Source organism: Podarcis filfolensis, assembly GCF_964270895.1.
Source record: "Podarcis filfolensis genome assembly, chromosome: 7".
Lineage (NCBI taxonomy): Eukaryota > Metazoa > Chordata > Lepidosauria > Squamata > Lacertidae > Podarcis > Podarcis filfolensis.
The window spans coordinates 89,342,781-89,358,815 of NC_139603.1; the positions used below are offsets into that span (position 1 = coordinate 89,342,781).

At 48.8% G+C, this 16,035-nt stretch overlaps 1 protein-coding gene and 3 long non-coding RNA genes across 4 annotated transcripts in view; 2 read left to right on the forward strand and 2 right to left on the reverse strand.

The window, feature by feature from the left end:
* Window positions 1-16,035, reverse strand: part of LOC310766316 — a 153,892-nt gene that overhangs the window by 68,501 nt on the left and 69,356 nt on the right. The window lies entirely within an intron of this gene.
* Window positions 1,939-3,582, forward strand: LOC310766328. Its single transcript, XR_014550070.1, has 2 exons — window positions 1,939-2,159; window positions 2,367-3,582. It is a non-coding gene; the product is annotated as an uncharacterized lncRNA (long non-coding RNA).
* Window positions 2,581-13,897, reverse strand: FUT11 (fucosyltransferase 11). Its single transcript, XM_083622127.1, has 3 exons — window positions 13,031-13,897; window positions 7,957-8,582; window positions 2,581-5,889 (listed from the first exon to the last, which is right to left on the reverse strand). The coding sequence occupies exons 1-3, from the start codon at window positions 13,799-13,801 to the stop codon at window positions 5,742-5,744; spliced, it is 1,545 nt and encodes a 514-aa protein (XP_083478253.1). The 5' UTR covers window positions 13,802-13,897; the 3' UTR covers window positions 2,581-5,741.
* On the forward strand, window positions 10,620-11,751 carry LOC310766282. Its single transcript, XR_014550010.1, has 2 exons — window positions 10,620-11,042; window positions 11,644-11,751. It is a non-coding gene; the product is annotated as an uncharacterized lncRNA (long non-coding RNA).

Below are 16,035 nucleotides of genomic sequence, written 5' to 3' on the forward strand. Positions count from 1 at the left end.
GCCAGAAGCGGCTTAGTCATGCTGGCCACATGACCCGGAAGCTGTACGCCAGCTCCCTTGGCCAATAAAGCGAGATGAGAGCTGCAACCCCAGAGTCGCCCGCGACTGGACCTAACGGTCAGGGGTCCCTTTACCTTTATCTGCTACTTTGGTTTATCTGCGGGAGCAACCCATGACACCAGAATCTATGCACAACTGTGGAGGTCAAGTCCCAGGACTTTGCAGGGGAAAGGGACACTTGGCTACTGCCCTACGATCGGATGAAGGGTAGTATAGCAAGTTAATAAATACCAATAATAGTGGTGCATGTGCACCAGTTCTGCAGATCACACTTCTGCAGGTAACCAGATTCTCCCTCCCCTTCTGGGAGAGGAGGTGGACTCTGCTGCATAAGGCAAAGTCCTCTCCCTAGGCAGGAATGCTGAAAAACATCATTTACACGATCAAAATCTTGTTAAGTTCCACCTGCCACTTTTTCTAACATGCTGTGCTCAGATCAATGAAGGTATTAATCTGCGTGGTGGCAGTCTGCTTAACCCTGTCCATTTCTTGGGCAATGACTCCTGAGAGCCTCAGAGCAGCTCTGCACACCTGATTCCCATTTATGGGAAGAGACTCAGACTGAGCATCTTTAGCAGCTGAATGCATGTACTGGTGCTTTTTTGCACTGATAAGGAGAGGGGGCCAAGCCTTGTCCAAAGCTGTTTTTCCTTACACTGAAATGTGCAGCTCCTCTGTCCTCATGAGCCAGAGTTGGGGGTGATTGAATGGATTATTATTTTTACATATACGTTGAATGATAGGACAAGTTAAGGTTGTATAAAACTACCTTTTACTCACAGTAAATGCATTAAAATTAATGGCCATGTCTAATTTAGGTTCAGTGGGTCTGCTCTGAGAAAGTTAGCAGATTACAACCCAAGAAATTCCAAGCTTCACTTTTTCTTAGACCTCTTGCATTTGTGTTTTTAACGGTGTGATGTGGTTAGAGCGTCAGATGGAGACCTGGGTTCAGATCCCTGTATGGCCTTGAGACTAGTCACAAAGTCTCAAAACCAGGTGTGGTTTCCTTATTCCTTCCTCCTGCAATTACTCTTTATTGGCTGATTGGGAGTCCTGATTTGTGCAACAAATCTCTGGCTCTATAATTTCTCATTGGAAGAGAGTGCAAAAATAACTCGCTTGCGCCACCTGGTGTTAGAAGTTAAATAACGACAACTGTGGTAGATAACATATCCTTGCAACTTCTAAAATGAAGGGATATTAAGACTCTTGCATTTAACATTCTCCATGTAGATTATCTGTGTTTTTCTTAAGTTAGTACAATTTCTACCTAGGGAGATCCTCCTTTTCCTTGAAGAGTCACTAGTGTGGGGCCTCACTGCACATTCCTTTCTTGTTGGCAGTAATTTTAGGGGTGAACAAGGAAGGCTGTTTATTCCATGCACACACATACGCAAAATCAATGTAAGGAATTCCAGTTCTCCCAAGAAACACTACGAATGGTGTTCGCGCTTGTGCCAAAACTAGCTTTGACCTGAGTTGAGAACTTGAGCCAAATTCAACTTGTGCTTCAGCCCTGGTGTGTACATTCAGGCTGCCTTGGGAAACTTCCACCCTTGTTGCAGGGATGTGGTTTCTCAAAGGTGATGTCAACACCCGGAGGAGCATCCCACTTCCTACCTGCCCTTTGGGATTATTTATCTTCCAGTTCTTTTGTCACCTCCACCTTCCCAGGCATCTTAATCTTAAAGGTAAAGGGACCCCTGACCATTAGGTCCAGTCGTGACTGATTGGGGTTGTGGCGCTCATCTCGCTTTATTGGCCGAGGGATCCGGCATACAGCTTCCGGGTCATGTGGCCAGCATGACTAAGCCGCTTCTGGCGAACCAGAGCAGCGCATGGAAACGCCGTTTACCTTCCCGCTGGAGCGGTACCTATTTATCTACTTGCACTTTGACGTGCTTTCAAACTGCTAGGTGGGCAGGAGCAGGGACCGAGCAACGGGAGCTCACCCCGTCACGGAGTTTCAAACCGCCAACCTTCTGATCGGCAAGTCCTAGGCTCTGTGGTTTAACCCACAGCACCACCCGTGTCCCATCTTAATCTTAGCAATGTGAAAAAGGCCGCGCAGCCAGTTAGCAATCCCGCTTCACCCAGTGGTGCAGCCTGGAAATGCTCGGATACACTGGGTCTCGCCAGGAGCAGCTGTGGTGCAGCTGTTCCAAAAAGGAAACTTAAGAGTGAGTGGCACTGGCTGCACATGCACACTGTTGCTTGCTCTCGAGTGCTAAAACACATGGAGTACCGGAATGCTGTGGTGCACAATTCGTGGTTAGGAAACAGCAGAACGACCTGCTACACAGGATACTTGGGGAAGGGGGGATTCCAGGGTTAAACCCAAATGGGTGGCCTAGCTAAGGTGAGGATACCTCGATGGAGAGAAGAGAGGTGGCTATTCAGATCATCGACATGCAAGGCTATGGACCATAAGCATGGCAAGTACCGCAGTTACTCATTTTTCATTTTTGCAGCCCCGATTTGCATTACGCTGTGATAACAAAAATGCACTGAGCATGATTTTATGTTCAGAAAAAGAAATGCTTTTGTTTATTCCTTGGGGGGGGCAGTGGAAACCCACCCTATGGTACTGAACAATCACCATCATTTCCCTTTGGATTATTCAGGGTATCCTTTCAGAACAATAACAATTTATTTTTTGTAACACACACCATCAGACTCGGTTGCCGTGGCCACTCTGGGTGGCTTCCAACATATATAAAAACATAATAAAAAATTACACATTAAAAGGATTCCCAATTCAGGGCTGCCTTCAGATGACCTCTAAAGGTTATGTAGTTACTCATCTCTTTGACGTCTGATGGGATGGCATTCCACAGGACAGGACAGCCAGCCACCTTGGTCTCCAGGGAATGAACCTGTTTGCTGAAAGCCAGGGGCTCTTGTGTCCCATGCACCCCCATGACTTCTGTCCAGCAGGTGACTAGTCATACCTATGACATACAGCATCTGTTCTCTCCTACCTGGAGACAGAAAATTGTGCTAGACCCCAAGTATCTGGATAAAGAATAACTATCACGTTTGTATGCCTCTTATTGAAGGAATAAGCGTGGGTTTGCACACACCGTGAGTTTTAAGGGTAAAGGGTAAAGGAAGAACAGACTTGGTTAAAACTAAGTGTTGCAACACGTCTTGACCCATACAAGTACAAAAACTGGAGTTGAATATACTTCCAACAATCCACTGCGTAGCCTTTTTAATTCTGCAAACAGAAATGTACCTCTGTGAACAGAAAAATGTTTTTTTTGGGGGGGCGATACTTTTATTAAACTGAAGGACGAAGCATTCTTGCTCCAGCCAGATTGACAGGGGCTACCCATTGGAAGTCGACACCACCTCCTTCCTAGGAGGTGTAGTGAAAGTATGGGACATTGTAATAATAATAATAATTTATTATTTATACCCCGCCCATCTGGCTGGGCTTCCCCAGCCACTCTGGGCGGCTTCCAACCAAATATTAAAATACAGTAATACATCAAACATTAAAAGCTTCCCTAAACAGGGCTGCCTTCAGATGTCTCCTAAAAGTTTGGTAGTTGTTGTTCTCTTTGACATCTGGTGGGAGGGAGTTCCACAGGGCAAAGAGTCACTAATGATTCATCGAGATGGTTCTTTTTCAATCAATGTGGTTGAAGTTTCTCTCCTATGCGAACTCAACTGAACAGCCCACTAACCCCCCTGCTCTACAGACAAGTACATTGACCCAATTTTTATTTCTCCTATGCAACAATTGAATGTGGCACTGTATTCTCAGTCGTTTCTTGGTTTTTTACCCCTCCTCTGCACCTGTGTTTTATTTTTCTCCTTTCACATTTCTTGCTATTAGCCACATTCATAATTTCTATTGTATTCTGTATGCGTTTGTCAATAAACTTTAATTATTATTTTTTTTAAAAAAACTGATGGAAATCAGCACAAATTGTCCATTGTTCCTAACTCCAATTCCTTTCCTTACCTGTCATTATCAGCCTAATAAAACCATCATGTCATGGACACAGAGGAATGATGGAACTGGCTGGGGAACCCCAAGGAAAGAAGGCTCAGAGCCCAGGGATTGGTGATAGGGTGACAGTGAGTGGTCAGAGGGAGGGGAGGGAAAGGAATGGAATGGAAGGAGGAGGCGTCAGAAACGGAAGAGGTGACAGGGCTTGGTGAGCAGGAAGAGTCTGTGGCAGAGAGAAGTCCAGCATCAGTGGCAGAAGAGGACAGAGGCCAAGAAGGAGAGAGGATTCTGGCAGGTGAAGAGGTACAGGTGTCTCCCCCTCCTGCTGCAACAAGCTCCCTTCCCACCAGTCTCCCAGAACCAGGAGGCATGAAAAGGAGAAAGAAATTGGCTTCACGCAGGCACAGTCTGATTGCTTGGGGAAAACACCGAAAAGGAGGGGAACTTGGGCAGCTCAGCGTTCAAAACTCCCATTGTTCTAGGCACATTTTGCAACTGGGAATTTCATTACTGCAAGCAATTTCTGAGCTCTGGGCGCAGTACTGCACCCAAGATTTCAGATTAAAACCGCCACTGCTGGCACTGAGGGCATGGGAGGAGAAATTCCTGCCCGCTCAACTTTCAAGAAATCGTTGCAGTATCAGGCAAGCTGATAGGTTCTGCCTCTCAACTGGCCTTAGAGAAAGGCAGCGTTTTGAGGGACCCTCATACAACTATTAAGGGGGCGGGAAGGCAAAGCATTGCCTTGTTTTTTGCCATCTTCAGATGAGGACTAGACCATGTGAAAAACGAACGTAAGATTTTAGCTGCAATTCATTCATTTTCAGCTTTGTAGTCTTGTTATAAAAACAGCATTCCGTTGTGGCACCCATAACCTAGGTTTAGGGTGTCATTTAGCTCCTAGCTTTCATATCTCTGTTTCTAACACTGAGGCAGCTGTGAGAACGCGGGGACTTTCAGTTTCAGCAACTGATCCATGGGGCAAGATCTACCAAAGATGGGTTGCTCTGCTCACTAGGCCTGACACTCCCAGATCCTGCGTTTGCTAATAAAGAGTTAACTCCAACTTGCTCAGTGTGATTTACTGCTGGCTCACACCCATCGCATCACTGGGGGAACAGTGAGCAACTGTGTAGTCTCTATAAATTGAGGAAACGGCACTACAATAAGGTGCACAGTTCATAACATACTTCAGCTCATAGAGAAGTGGTTATTTGAATACTGCATAGCTGAGCTCATGTAAACTCTTGTTCTGTTCTCTTTCATATTAAATGAAATATATCAAAAATATTAAAGAAACCAATGTATGTTGAAGAATACTTATGAATGGAGGTAATCCCTGAAGTGCAACCATTCAGGACTTTTACAGTAAGCCCAACAGTCCGTGTTGAGGAATTTGGCACATACACACCAAAAAGTACTTTCTGAGAGACGCTGAAGCAGCAGAAATGCTGAATACTTTTCTTTGCCCCACAGATCAGGGAGGCTTTTTCGTCTTGGAGCAGTGACAAATGAACCAATACCAAAAGCTGGTTCAAAATTGGCCTTTTTTTGGAAGCAATAATTTTTTTAAAAAAAGTAATCTCCGAAGTGAGAATACCATATATATAAAAGATGATTTCCAAGTTGTCCTGGAACCGCAATTTCGGTGCTGGTAAATCTGTGGATGCCCTGCTTGCCTCTCGTAACACTGAAGAAGCTTGAATAACAAGTCTGGTTAGTTTTGCTGGGTTCTCTTCATGAAGACTTGGTGCATGTAGTCCCAGAATCTCCCCTGATGCGACTCGTTGTGGTGAATCATGGCTGTGAGGGCTTCGGCCTGATCAAGGCTCTGCCAGTAATCCTGCAGCCACATCTCCTTCCAGCTAAAAAGCAAACGAAGAAAATGAGTGCAGAGAGTCGGAGAAATTGTATATAATCTGAAACCCACTGGAAAAGCCTGAAAATGCCCTTTTAGTGAGGTTTTAGTGACATATTTAGGACATTTCCGAGTCACTTCTGGGTTCTAACACATTCTCTTGCACAACTTTCTGTGTTGGCCAGCAGGTAACGGCTTTTCCCACCTGCCTTGCCCCACCCTCCCTTCATAAGGGAGCTGTTTCAGAGGGAGAATTGTGAGGGGAGAAAAAGTTTGTTTGCCATCAGGGGGTGGCTGGTTTCACCTGTACTGCCCCACCGCCAGCCCAAGGAACCTTCAGAAGGGAGTTGCTGCATTATGTGGATGTATATTTTAATGAGCTGGACAGAGTGGAAGATTATGAGTCATGCGGGTGTGGAGAATGTGTGTGTGCTTAGTTCATTTTTTGGCCGCTGTTTTAAGGTGGTTTATTTTGCTTTATAGGTTATAAATGCTTTATAGGTTATGACTTTTGCTTTAATTGCGATGTTTAGCTTATTTTTTAGCTGTTGCTTTGTTCCCTGTTTGATAGGTTGCAGTTGTTTCACAGATGATTTATTAATTATTCTGTACTGTTTATGCTGTATTTGTGATGTTCTTTTATGCTCTATCATGTTCTTATTCAGGGGTCGGCAACCTAAGGCCCATGGGCCACAAGCGGTCCACGTGGGGGGGGGGTAATTAACCAGCCCTTGAGTTGCCCCCGAACTGAGCTGCCCGCTTGGCAAGCTCCCGCGGTGCCGGAAATCGCGTCTGCACAGCAGATGAAGGAAATTGCGGGCGCACTGCTCATGCGCACGCACGATCCAGCCCACAGAGCGATCTCCACTGAAGTGAACCAGCCCAGGTGACCCCTGTTCTTATTATTTATTGTTTGTAAGTTGCTTTGGAGTTTATTTGAATGAAACGCACAGTGCAGAAATGTACCGTATTTTTTGCTCTATTGGACGCACCGGACCACAGGACGCACCTAGTTTTTAGAGGGGGAAATCAAGGAAAAAAATATTATCCCCCCCCCAGCCCCAAAGAGCAACGGACAGGCTGCGCGCTTCCTCTTTAGCCTTGAGCAGCATCTTTAGCCTTGCACAACGGGATGGATCGTGCCCGCTGTCCACCGGGGCTGGACTAGATGACTCCTGGGGTTCCCTTCCAACCCTGCAATTCTGTGACCTCGGAAGTTGTTGGGGGTGCCCAACACTGGAGGCTTTTAAGCAGCGGTTGGGGGACCATCTGCCTGGCGTTCTTTAGCTGTGATTCCTACATTGTGAGGGGGCTGGGCTAGATGACCCTCGGGTGGCCCTCCCAACTCTATACAGTCCTACACTTCTGCGGCTGGAGATCCACAGCCACTTCACACAATGCCCACTCCCAATTTTCATTGGAGAGACATGTGGCTTCACTGTCTAGGTAGGTACCCCCCTACCTGCCACTGTTCCCTCACCCCACTTAAGCCAAGGGAATTCCTGCCCAGAGAAGCTCCCAGGTGAGGCAAGGGTTAAGATCTACCTCTGGTAAATGGCTTTGTATCCTCCCTCTTTCCCTTTTCTCTTCTTCTTCTATGCTAGTTCCTTCTCTTGTGTTTTGTTTACCGGTAATCTGGGATGGATCGCGCTCGCTGCCCGGGCTTCCTCTTTAGCCTTGCACAGCCTCCCGCGGCTGGAGAGGCGCGCACGGCTAAAGAGATTGCGCGACTGGAGAGATTGCGCAAGGCTTTTCTAGATGAGGGAGAAGGGACTGACTGGTCGAGTCAGTCCCTTCTCCCTCCTGGGGAAAAGCCCGCAAGAGCCGTGCGAAGCTTGTGTGTGGCTCTTGGGGGCTTTTCCTGCTTGCCTCCCCCCCTGCATTCGCTCCATAGGACGCACAGACTTTTCCCCTTAGTTTTTAAGACGGAAAAACTGCGTCCTATGGTGCGAAAAATACGGTAATCAATCCAAATCAATCCAAAACACCAGCAGAGCAAGCAACTTCAACTTAGCACCGCACAACCCTCAGCTTTCTTAAGGACAGCTGCATATTCCACAACAACGGCTAGTACCTGTCTCCATCAGGAATGTCTTCGATATTTCCATACCCGGGTGCTGGTGGCGGGCACCCCATGTGTGAGAACTGGGCGATTTCAGGCTCAGGGGCCGGCACTTTCCCACGAGACTTCCTATGCTCCTCCTCCGCCTTCATTCTGGCATTTACCTTGTCACAGACATAGCACTCGAACCCGTTCAAATAATTAGGCCGGGTCATATCATTCACTCCCCATTCCCGCCTCTCCATGCTCTCCACCAAGAACCGGTTCGTAATGCCGCCGGGACTCTTGTACTTCAGGTATTCCAAATACTTCTCCGGATTCCTGTCCAGAAAATTAATGTATTCTGCTAGCTCTTTGGGGCTCTCAAAGTCATCAATGAGGATGATGGAATGATTGTCCGGCATCCAGTCACGTACCGATGGGGAGCCTCGATATATAGGAACGGCTCCGACGTGCATTGGCCGCCAAAGCTTCTCTGTCATGTAGTCACGGCAGATGGCATTCTCCATCGCCAGGTGGAACTTGTACTTGGATATAAGAGCCATGAATTCAGAGTCCTCTGTAGTGGCTGTAGAAGTGTCCTTCAGCCTCGCGCTGGGAAGCTCTCGGTTGTTCAAGCATGCCCCGTAAGAGTCCACCTACAACAGAAAGAAATTATCCTGAAAAAGAAATGGCTGGGTTTTGGCCCCACCCCTCACTCCAATCCAAATGTGTTTCCAAGTGCTAAACACACATCAAAAATGCACCCCCCATTGCCAAAAAAGAAAGAGAGAGAACCTGTGCACTGTAGTTTGTTAAGGGTTCCAAGAATTGTAGATCACAGAGCTGAAAGGGATCCATCTAGTCCAAGCCCCTGGCAAAGCAAGAATCACAACTAAGGAATCCCTGACGGACTGCTGTCCAACCTCTGCTTAAAAGCCTCCATGGAAGGAGAGTTTGAGGGAAAAACTAGTCATACCTTGGGTTACAGCCGCTTCAGGTTGCGTTTTTTTGGGTTGCGGACCGCCGAAACCCAGAAGTACTGGGACGGGTTACTTCCGGGTTTCGGTGGTCATGCATGCGCCGAATCGCGCTTTGCACATGCACAGAAGCGCCGAATCGCAACCCGCGCGTGTGCAGACGTGGGTTGCGAATGTGCATCCCGCATGGATCACATTTGCAACCCGAGCGTCCACTGTACAGCACCCAGGATTTCTGCGAGGAAGCCACGTGCTTTAAATATAAGCTGTGTGCACAGAAGGGGGTTCCTGTCCCGATACTTTGATGTAATAAACAGGGCTCTCCATTCTGTTTCCATTTCTCTCTCTCCTCAAACTGATTTTCTCCTATTTGGTCTGTTACATGCCAGTTAGGTGAACAACTTCGTTATCTATACTCCACCCACCTGGCTCAGAATCATATAAATCCTCAGGAGGCATGTATTCTGGGCAGTATCCAAGACTTGCTGTGCTTTCACAAGGGAACTTTCCCCATGCCTTCAACTCCTCCGCACTTGCACCCTCAAAATCAGCTCGGGGGGGTGGGGTTAGGGGACCCCCTGGCACAGACTCTGGGGAAGGGCGAAATGTGTTGTGCTGCTGCTACACCAGAGGAACGGCACATTGGCACAGGGCTGGCTACCACCCTCTGACCCAGATATTTAGCCTACAGTTGAAGCCCAACAGTTTTGTTTTTTAATGGATAAAGACTACAAGAAAACAACGCACACAAAATCTACACTTTCACTTAAGACTTTACTGAGCATGTCACTTGAGGCCCATGAGTCAGATTGCTCTAGAATAATAATAATAATAATAATAATAATAATAATAATAATAATAATTAATTTTATTTATATCCCACCCTCCCCAGCCGAAGCTGGGCTCAGGGCGGCTAACAACAATAAAACAGTACAAAAGTACAGCACAAACAACACTTTAAAATCATTCATTATAAAATTAATTCAAATCAAGCCACTGGCCACCATTGGGCCAGAGCTCCGCGAAGATTGCCGAGGGAGGGAGTCAGGCTGTGCCCTGGCCAAAGGCCTGGTGGAACAGCTCTGTCTTGCAGGCCCTGCGGAAAGATGTCAGGTCCCGCAGGGCCCTAGTCTCTTGTGACAGAGCGTTCCACCAGATCGGAACAATGAACACGCCAAACCTTTTTTTTTTTTGCAATTCTGCAGGGCTGCAGCCAGGATGAGTTAGGGTCAGCCAACATTACTTTCAAAGAAAGACATGTAAGAGGTGACATAATTTTACAAAATTATGCATGGCATAGAAAGTGTTTTTCTTCCCTCTCTCATAACGCTAGAACTTGTGTACATCTGACGAAGCTGAGTGTTGGGATGATTCAGGACAGATAGACTTCAAGCAGTTAATCTGTGGAACTCACTCCCACAGGAGGCAGTGGTTTTAAGAGGACCAAACAAATTTATGGAGGAGAGGGTAACTCGAGGGCAACTTGGAGGAGGAAATGCTTCTGAATACCAGTTGCTGGAAACCACCAGAGGGGAGAGGGACCCTCAAGCATCCAGTTGGCCACTGTGAGATCAGGATGCTGGACCATTGGCCTGACCCAACACACTCTTCTTATGTTCTGGAATGGAGCCTCCTGTACAAAGATGAGAGCTGCATTCAGAGCTCTGCTCATTTTTGCTTCCAGCTCCACCCACTTCTGGCCTGCACTGCCTGACTGACTGTAAGGGGATATGATCCTTAGGATGAAAAATGTTTCCCCGCCCCCTCAGTTTTAAGGTGTGCCCTTCCCTGGTATGGATAAGAAGTGGGCTATATGACTTTTTATTAGTAAGTGAACAAATGGTCCATTGGTGCTGAGGTGCAGCCACAGTTGTGATGGTCAAACAGGTTATGGTGACACGTCCACAGCTGCTCCCATTGACTGGGGGCTGTCTATGATGTCACTGTCTATGATGTCACAAAGGCACCTGTCAGCTGCCTGGCTATAAAGGTGGCCTCTCCCTCTTCACAGCCCAGACCTCAGTGGGCAGCAGCTGTGGCACTCGGCTCTGGAGGTTCTCCTTCCTCATGGATGCAAAATGGCAGGAGGAAGGAGGCACTCATCACGCAATGGGATGCTGAGGAACAGGCAGAAGGCAAGTTCGCTTGCTGGGTGGGATCGCAGCTTGAAGGCAGCTAATTTCCACAGTCAGAAGCTGGCTGGTGTCTGGTAACGGACCTGGCGGAAGCTGGCAGGTGTTGGTGGCTGGTGGAGTTTGCAGTCAGAAGCCAGCGGGTGCCGTAAGGTGCTGCAGATGTCAGCTGGCTGAAGGTCACCTTTGGAAGTCAGTTGGCAGAAGCTGTGTGGATATTCATGACTTGAAGCTGGGTGTGTGTGTGTGTGTGTGTGTGTGTGTGTGTGAATGCGTCCACAGACATTCTTCACGGGATGGCAGATGGCGTATGTTTGTGAGTGCAAATGGGAGGTTGCGAGTGGTGTGTGTCTGCGTGTGTGAATGGAAGCATTCGGACGTGGTCCAGGTAAGTAGTGTTGTGGCTGGGAAATACGTGCTCAGGGGGTGGCAGATGCCATCCTCTGGGCACAGGGTGAATGGAACCAGTGGATATTCATGGGTAGAAACCAGTGGAAGTTGACCAGGACGTCGGGGGTGAAGTTACCAGGCAGCAGCCAGTGGAGGGTCTGGCTGAGGCTGCTGGACGGAGGCCATCCCACTCAACGTGTTGTTTGCCTTCCAGGAAGCCAGTGAGGTTTTCCCCAAGACTGATCATGAAAGTAATGAAGAGAACAGCAGGACTCAAGCAAGGAAGTTTATATTCCTAAATAAATGCCTTTTTAAAAAAAGCAAAACTGTGTCTGACTGGTTTCATATAAAACAAATGCAATGCTAAGTTTCTAAATGCATACATGTTTAGGGTTCTTTCTTGCCCCCTCCCATGGGGGGTTGTGCAGCTGTTTCTGTAGTTGCCAATGGCTACGATGATGTCAAAGTGTAATGGCTACGGTGATGTCAAAGTTTCTGTGATGTCACAAACAGACATGGATCGCTGAGAGGAAAAGCAGGATGGGTAGGGATAGAAAGGCAGGGCGAGAAAGGATAGAGAACTAGATGTCAAAGAGAACAACTACCAGACTTTTAGAAGACATCTGAAGGCAGCCCTGTTTAGGGAAGCTTTTAATGTTTAACCCGAAGCGTCTGTAACCTGAGGTACTCCTGAGGTACAGTGGTGCCCTGCAAGACGAATGCCTCGCTAAACGAAAAACCCACAAGACGAAAGGGTTTTCCGATTTTTAGCGGCTTCGCAAGACGAATTTCCCTATGGGCTTGCTTTGCAAGACGAAAGCCCATAGGGAAATCTCCAGGACAGCAGGGAAGCGCAGCGCGCCTTCTCCTCTGTTCCCGGACCTGTCCTGAAGGCTTGCGGTGGGAGGAGGGTTTTCCTCCCCACCGCCAACATTCAGAAGGCTGTTCTGAAGGCTGGCAGTGGGGAGAAAAGTCCTCCCCCCGCCAGCCTTCAGACCGCCTGGTCTGAAGGCGGTCTCCATAGGAACGCATTAATTGATTTTCAATGCATTCCTATGGGAAACCGTGCTTCGCAAGACGAAAAACTCGCAAGAAGAAAAAACTTGCGGAACGAATTAATTTCATCTTGCGAGGCACCACTGTATGACTGTACACACACACACACACACACACATACATACATATATATATATATATATATACATACACTCATACACACACACACACACACACACATATACATATATATATATATATATATATATATATATATATATATATATACATACACTCATACACACACACACACATACACACCCGCTCAGCCCCCGCGGATCTTCCTGGGCGACTCCTTTTCTACCTGGCCCACCTCACAGGGTCGTCGTGAGGATTTCCTTGAGGAGAATAATAAAATAATAATTTTTTATTGATATCCCGCCCTCCCCAGCCGAAGCCCGGCTCAGAGCGGCTAACAACAATAAAAGTAACACAGTTGACCTAAAATCACCATCAATTAATTGAAATAATTCTAAAACCAGAGACCCGCCTGGAGCGCCTCCTCAGGAGAGGAGGAAGGCGACGCAAAGGCGAGGCGAGGATAAATACCTGGAGGTGCTTGGCGAGCTCCCTGACGTACCTGTCCCGGTCGGAGGGGACGTCGCAGTGGGACTGGATGTAGAGGACGGCGGCCAGGCCTTCCCGGCGCCGGGCGCTCTCCTTCTGGGCCAGGCCGAGGGCCGGCGGGCGGCGCAGGTAGTCGAGGTCGGGCAGCCACTGGAGGCTGAGCGGGTAGCCGGACTCTCGGCGGAAGGTGGCGGTGTAGTTGAAGAGCCTGGCGCCGGCGGCGTGCGAGAGCAGGTAGTTGTTCATGGGCGACTCCTCGTGGAGCAGCGCCCAGGCCTGGTGCGGCGGGCGAGGCAGCGGCGCCTCGTAGGCGCGGAAGTCCGTCCCGTAGAAGAGCAGCGCCCGCGTCCGGCGCCGGAGCCGAGCCCGCCGCTCCTTGGTGGCCAGGCACGAGCCGCCGCCGCACTCCAGCCGCGCCGTCGAGCCCGGGAAGTGCGGGAACAGGCCGCCGCTCCACCACAGCAGGATGGGCAGCTCCCGGTTGGGACGCGGGTCCGAGTTGCCCGGGCCGCGGAAGGACGGCGACGCCGCCACAGACGCCACCACCAAGCCCGGCGGCTGAGGGAGGAAGGAGGCCGCCGCCGCCGCTTCGTGAGGGGAAAGCTCCGCCGGGCAGGCCTCAGGCGCCTCGGACTCCCACAGCCCTGAGGAGGCGCAGCCGGCGACGACGCCGCCTCTCTCGGCCCGCGCTGAGGCGAAGAGCGCCAGCGAGAACAGGGCCGCCGCCATGAGGGGCCGCCTCACGAAAGCCATGGCCTCCTCCGGGCTCTTCCCTGAGAGGAGGCCGGAGGCGCCGGCGGGTCCCCTCGGCCCCGCGCTCGGCTCTGCCCGCCCCTGGGCGGCGGCGGCGGGGCGGCCTCCTGTCCGGCCTCCGGTTCCGTGGCTAAACACCCGCCGCCGGCGTGAGAGGAATTTTGAGGTCTTGGATAACCCTGTTTCCCCCAAAGTAAGACCCCCCCCCCGAAAATAAGACCTCCTTCTACTTTTGCCTCTCGCTGTAATGTAAAGGCATCCCCCGAAAATAAGATCTCTCCAATAATAAGGCCTCCCCAGAATATGTGTACAGTGGTACCTCGGGTTACATACGCTTCAGGTTACACACTCCACTAAGCCAGAAATAGTGCTTCAGGTTAAGAACTTTGCTTCAGGATGAGAACAGAAATCGTGCTCCGGTGGTGCGGCGGCAGCAGGAGGCCCCATTAGCTAAAGTGGTGCTTCAGGTTAAGAACAGTTTCAGGTTAAGTACGGACCTCTGGAACGAATTAAGTACTTAACCCGAGGTACCACTGTACTGTATTCTTCTTCAAAGCAATGACAAACCTAGACAGCATCTTAAAAAGCAGAGACATCACCTTGCCAACAAAGGTCCGTATTGTTAAAGCTATGGTTTTCCCAGTAGTGATGTATGGAAGTGAGAGCTGGACCATAAAGAAGGCTGATCGCTGAAGAATGGATGCTTTTGAATTATGGTGCTGGAGGAGACTCTTGAGAGTCCCATGGACTGCAAGAAGATCAAACCTCTCCATTCTGAAGGAAATCTGCCCTGAGTGCTCACTGGAAGGACAGATCCTGAAGCTGAGGCTCCAATACTTTGGCCACCTCATGAGAAGAGAAGACTCCCTGGAAAAGACCCTGATGTTGGGAAAGATGGAGGGCGCAGGGAGAAGGGGACGACAGAGGACGAGATGGTGGGACAGTGTTCTCGAACCTTTTACCAAACTGGGGGAGGCAGTGGAAGACAGGAGGGCCTGGCGTGCTCTGGTCCAGGGGGTCACAAAGAGGCGGACACGACTAAACAACAACAACATAAGGTTAAAAACGTGCAATCTTAAATGGGAGAGGAAAACATGAAAATTCTAGCTACTTTCCAACTCTTTGCCAAGTGCTGCAAGGAGGGAAATGTCATGGTTTGTGTGTTAATTAATTTAGTTAATTTACTGAGCAGAACTCCTTATTAAAAAACAAAAAACCCCTCAAGATGACAAATCAGCATCACACAAAGCGCTCCAATTTGCAGGCACAGCTGCTCTGGGTTTAATAAAACAACACTATCCCCTGGCATTTTAGCTTCATGTTCAGTAAGTGCATCCACATGTTGGAACCAGGGTATTCTATAAATAGTCAAGATTTTAGGAAATCTGTGCTAAAAAACCAACTCCCTGCATGTTGAAAAACCAAAAGAAGTGTCTACTAATATTTTTGCTGTTACGCCTTCTCTTGAAATAGAAAATCACTTTAAGGGTGAATTTCAAATTCAGGCACAGACAGGCTTGTTTCTGCCAGAGCAGCGGGCGATGTGTGTTCTTCCAAGTTGCCTTCCCCATTATTTCCCTAAAGTTTTAACTCTGCCCCGTTATCCACCTACGTTAAACACATGGAAACTAGGGTGAAGTCACACACACACAAACAGCGCCTCTATGTAGTCTGCATATACCTTCAGTTCGTGGTCAATCTCAGGTGAGGGTAATGGTTGCAATCCTAGTTTCCCTGAATACATTCTGCACCACTGACAAGCGTTGGAGTGTGTCTTGTTAATGCCAGCAACAGTTGATAAATAGTCACTGACCTTGTCACCTGCAGTAAGTAAGAATGCCTTGAGTTTCAGCATGTGGGGAAGAGGGGACAGGAGTTATTGCTCTCATTTCTGCTTTTGGGGCTTCCCCATAGGTATCTGGTTGGTCGTCGTAGGAAGAGGCTGCTGAACTATACAGACCATTTGTCTGATCCAGGCATAGGCAAACTCGGCCCTCCAGCTGTTTTGAAACTACAGTTCCCATCATCCCTGACGACTGGTCCCATTAGCTAGGGATGATGGGAGTTGTAGTCCCAAAACATCTGGAGGGCCGAGTTTGCCTATGCCTGCTCTGATCCAACAAGGCTCTTATGCTCTCCAGGAAACTAGGTCAGTTAGAGCTCTACCCCTCATTCCCCATTTTGGGCCATAAATATGCCATCTATGACCTAACATCACTGTGTGGGAACATGTG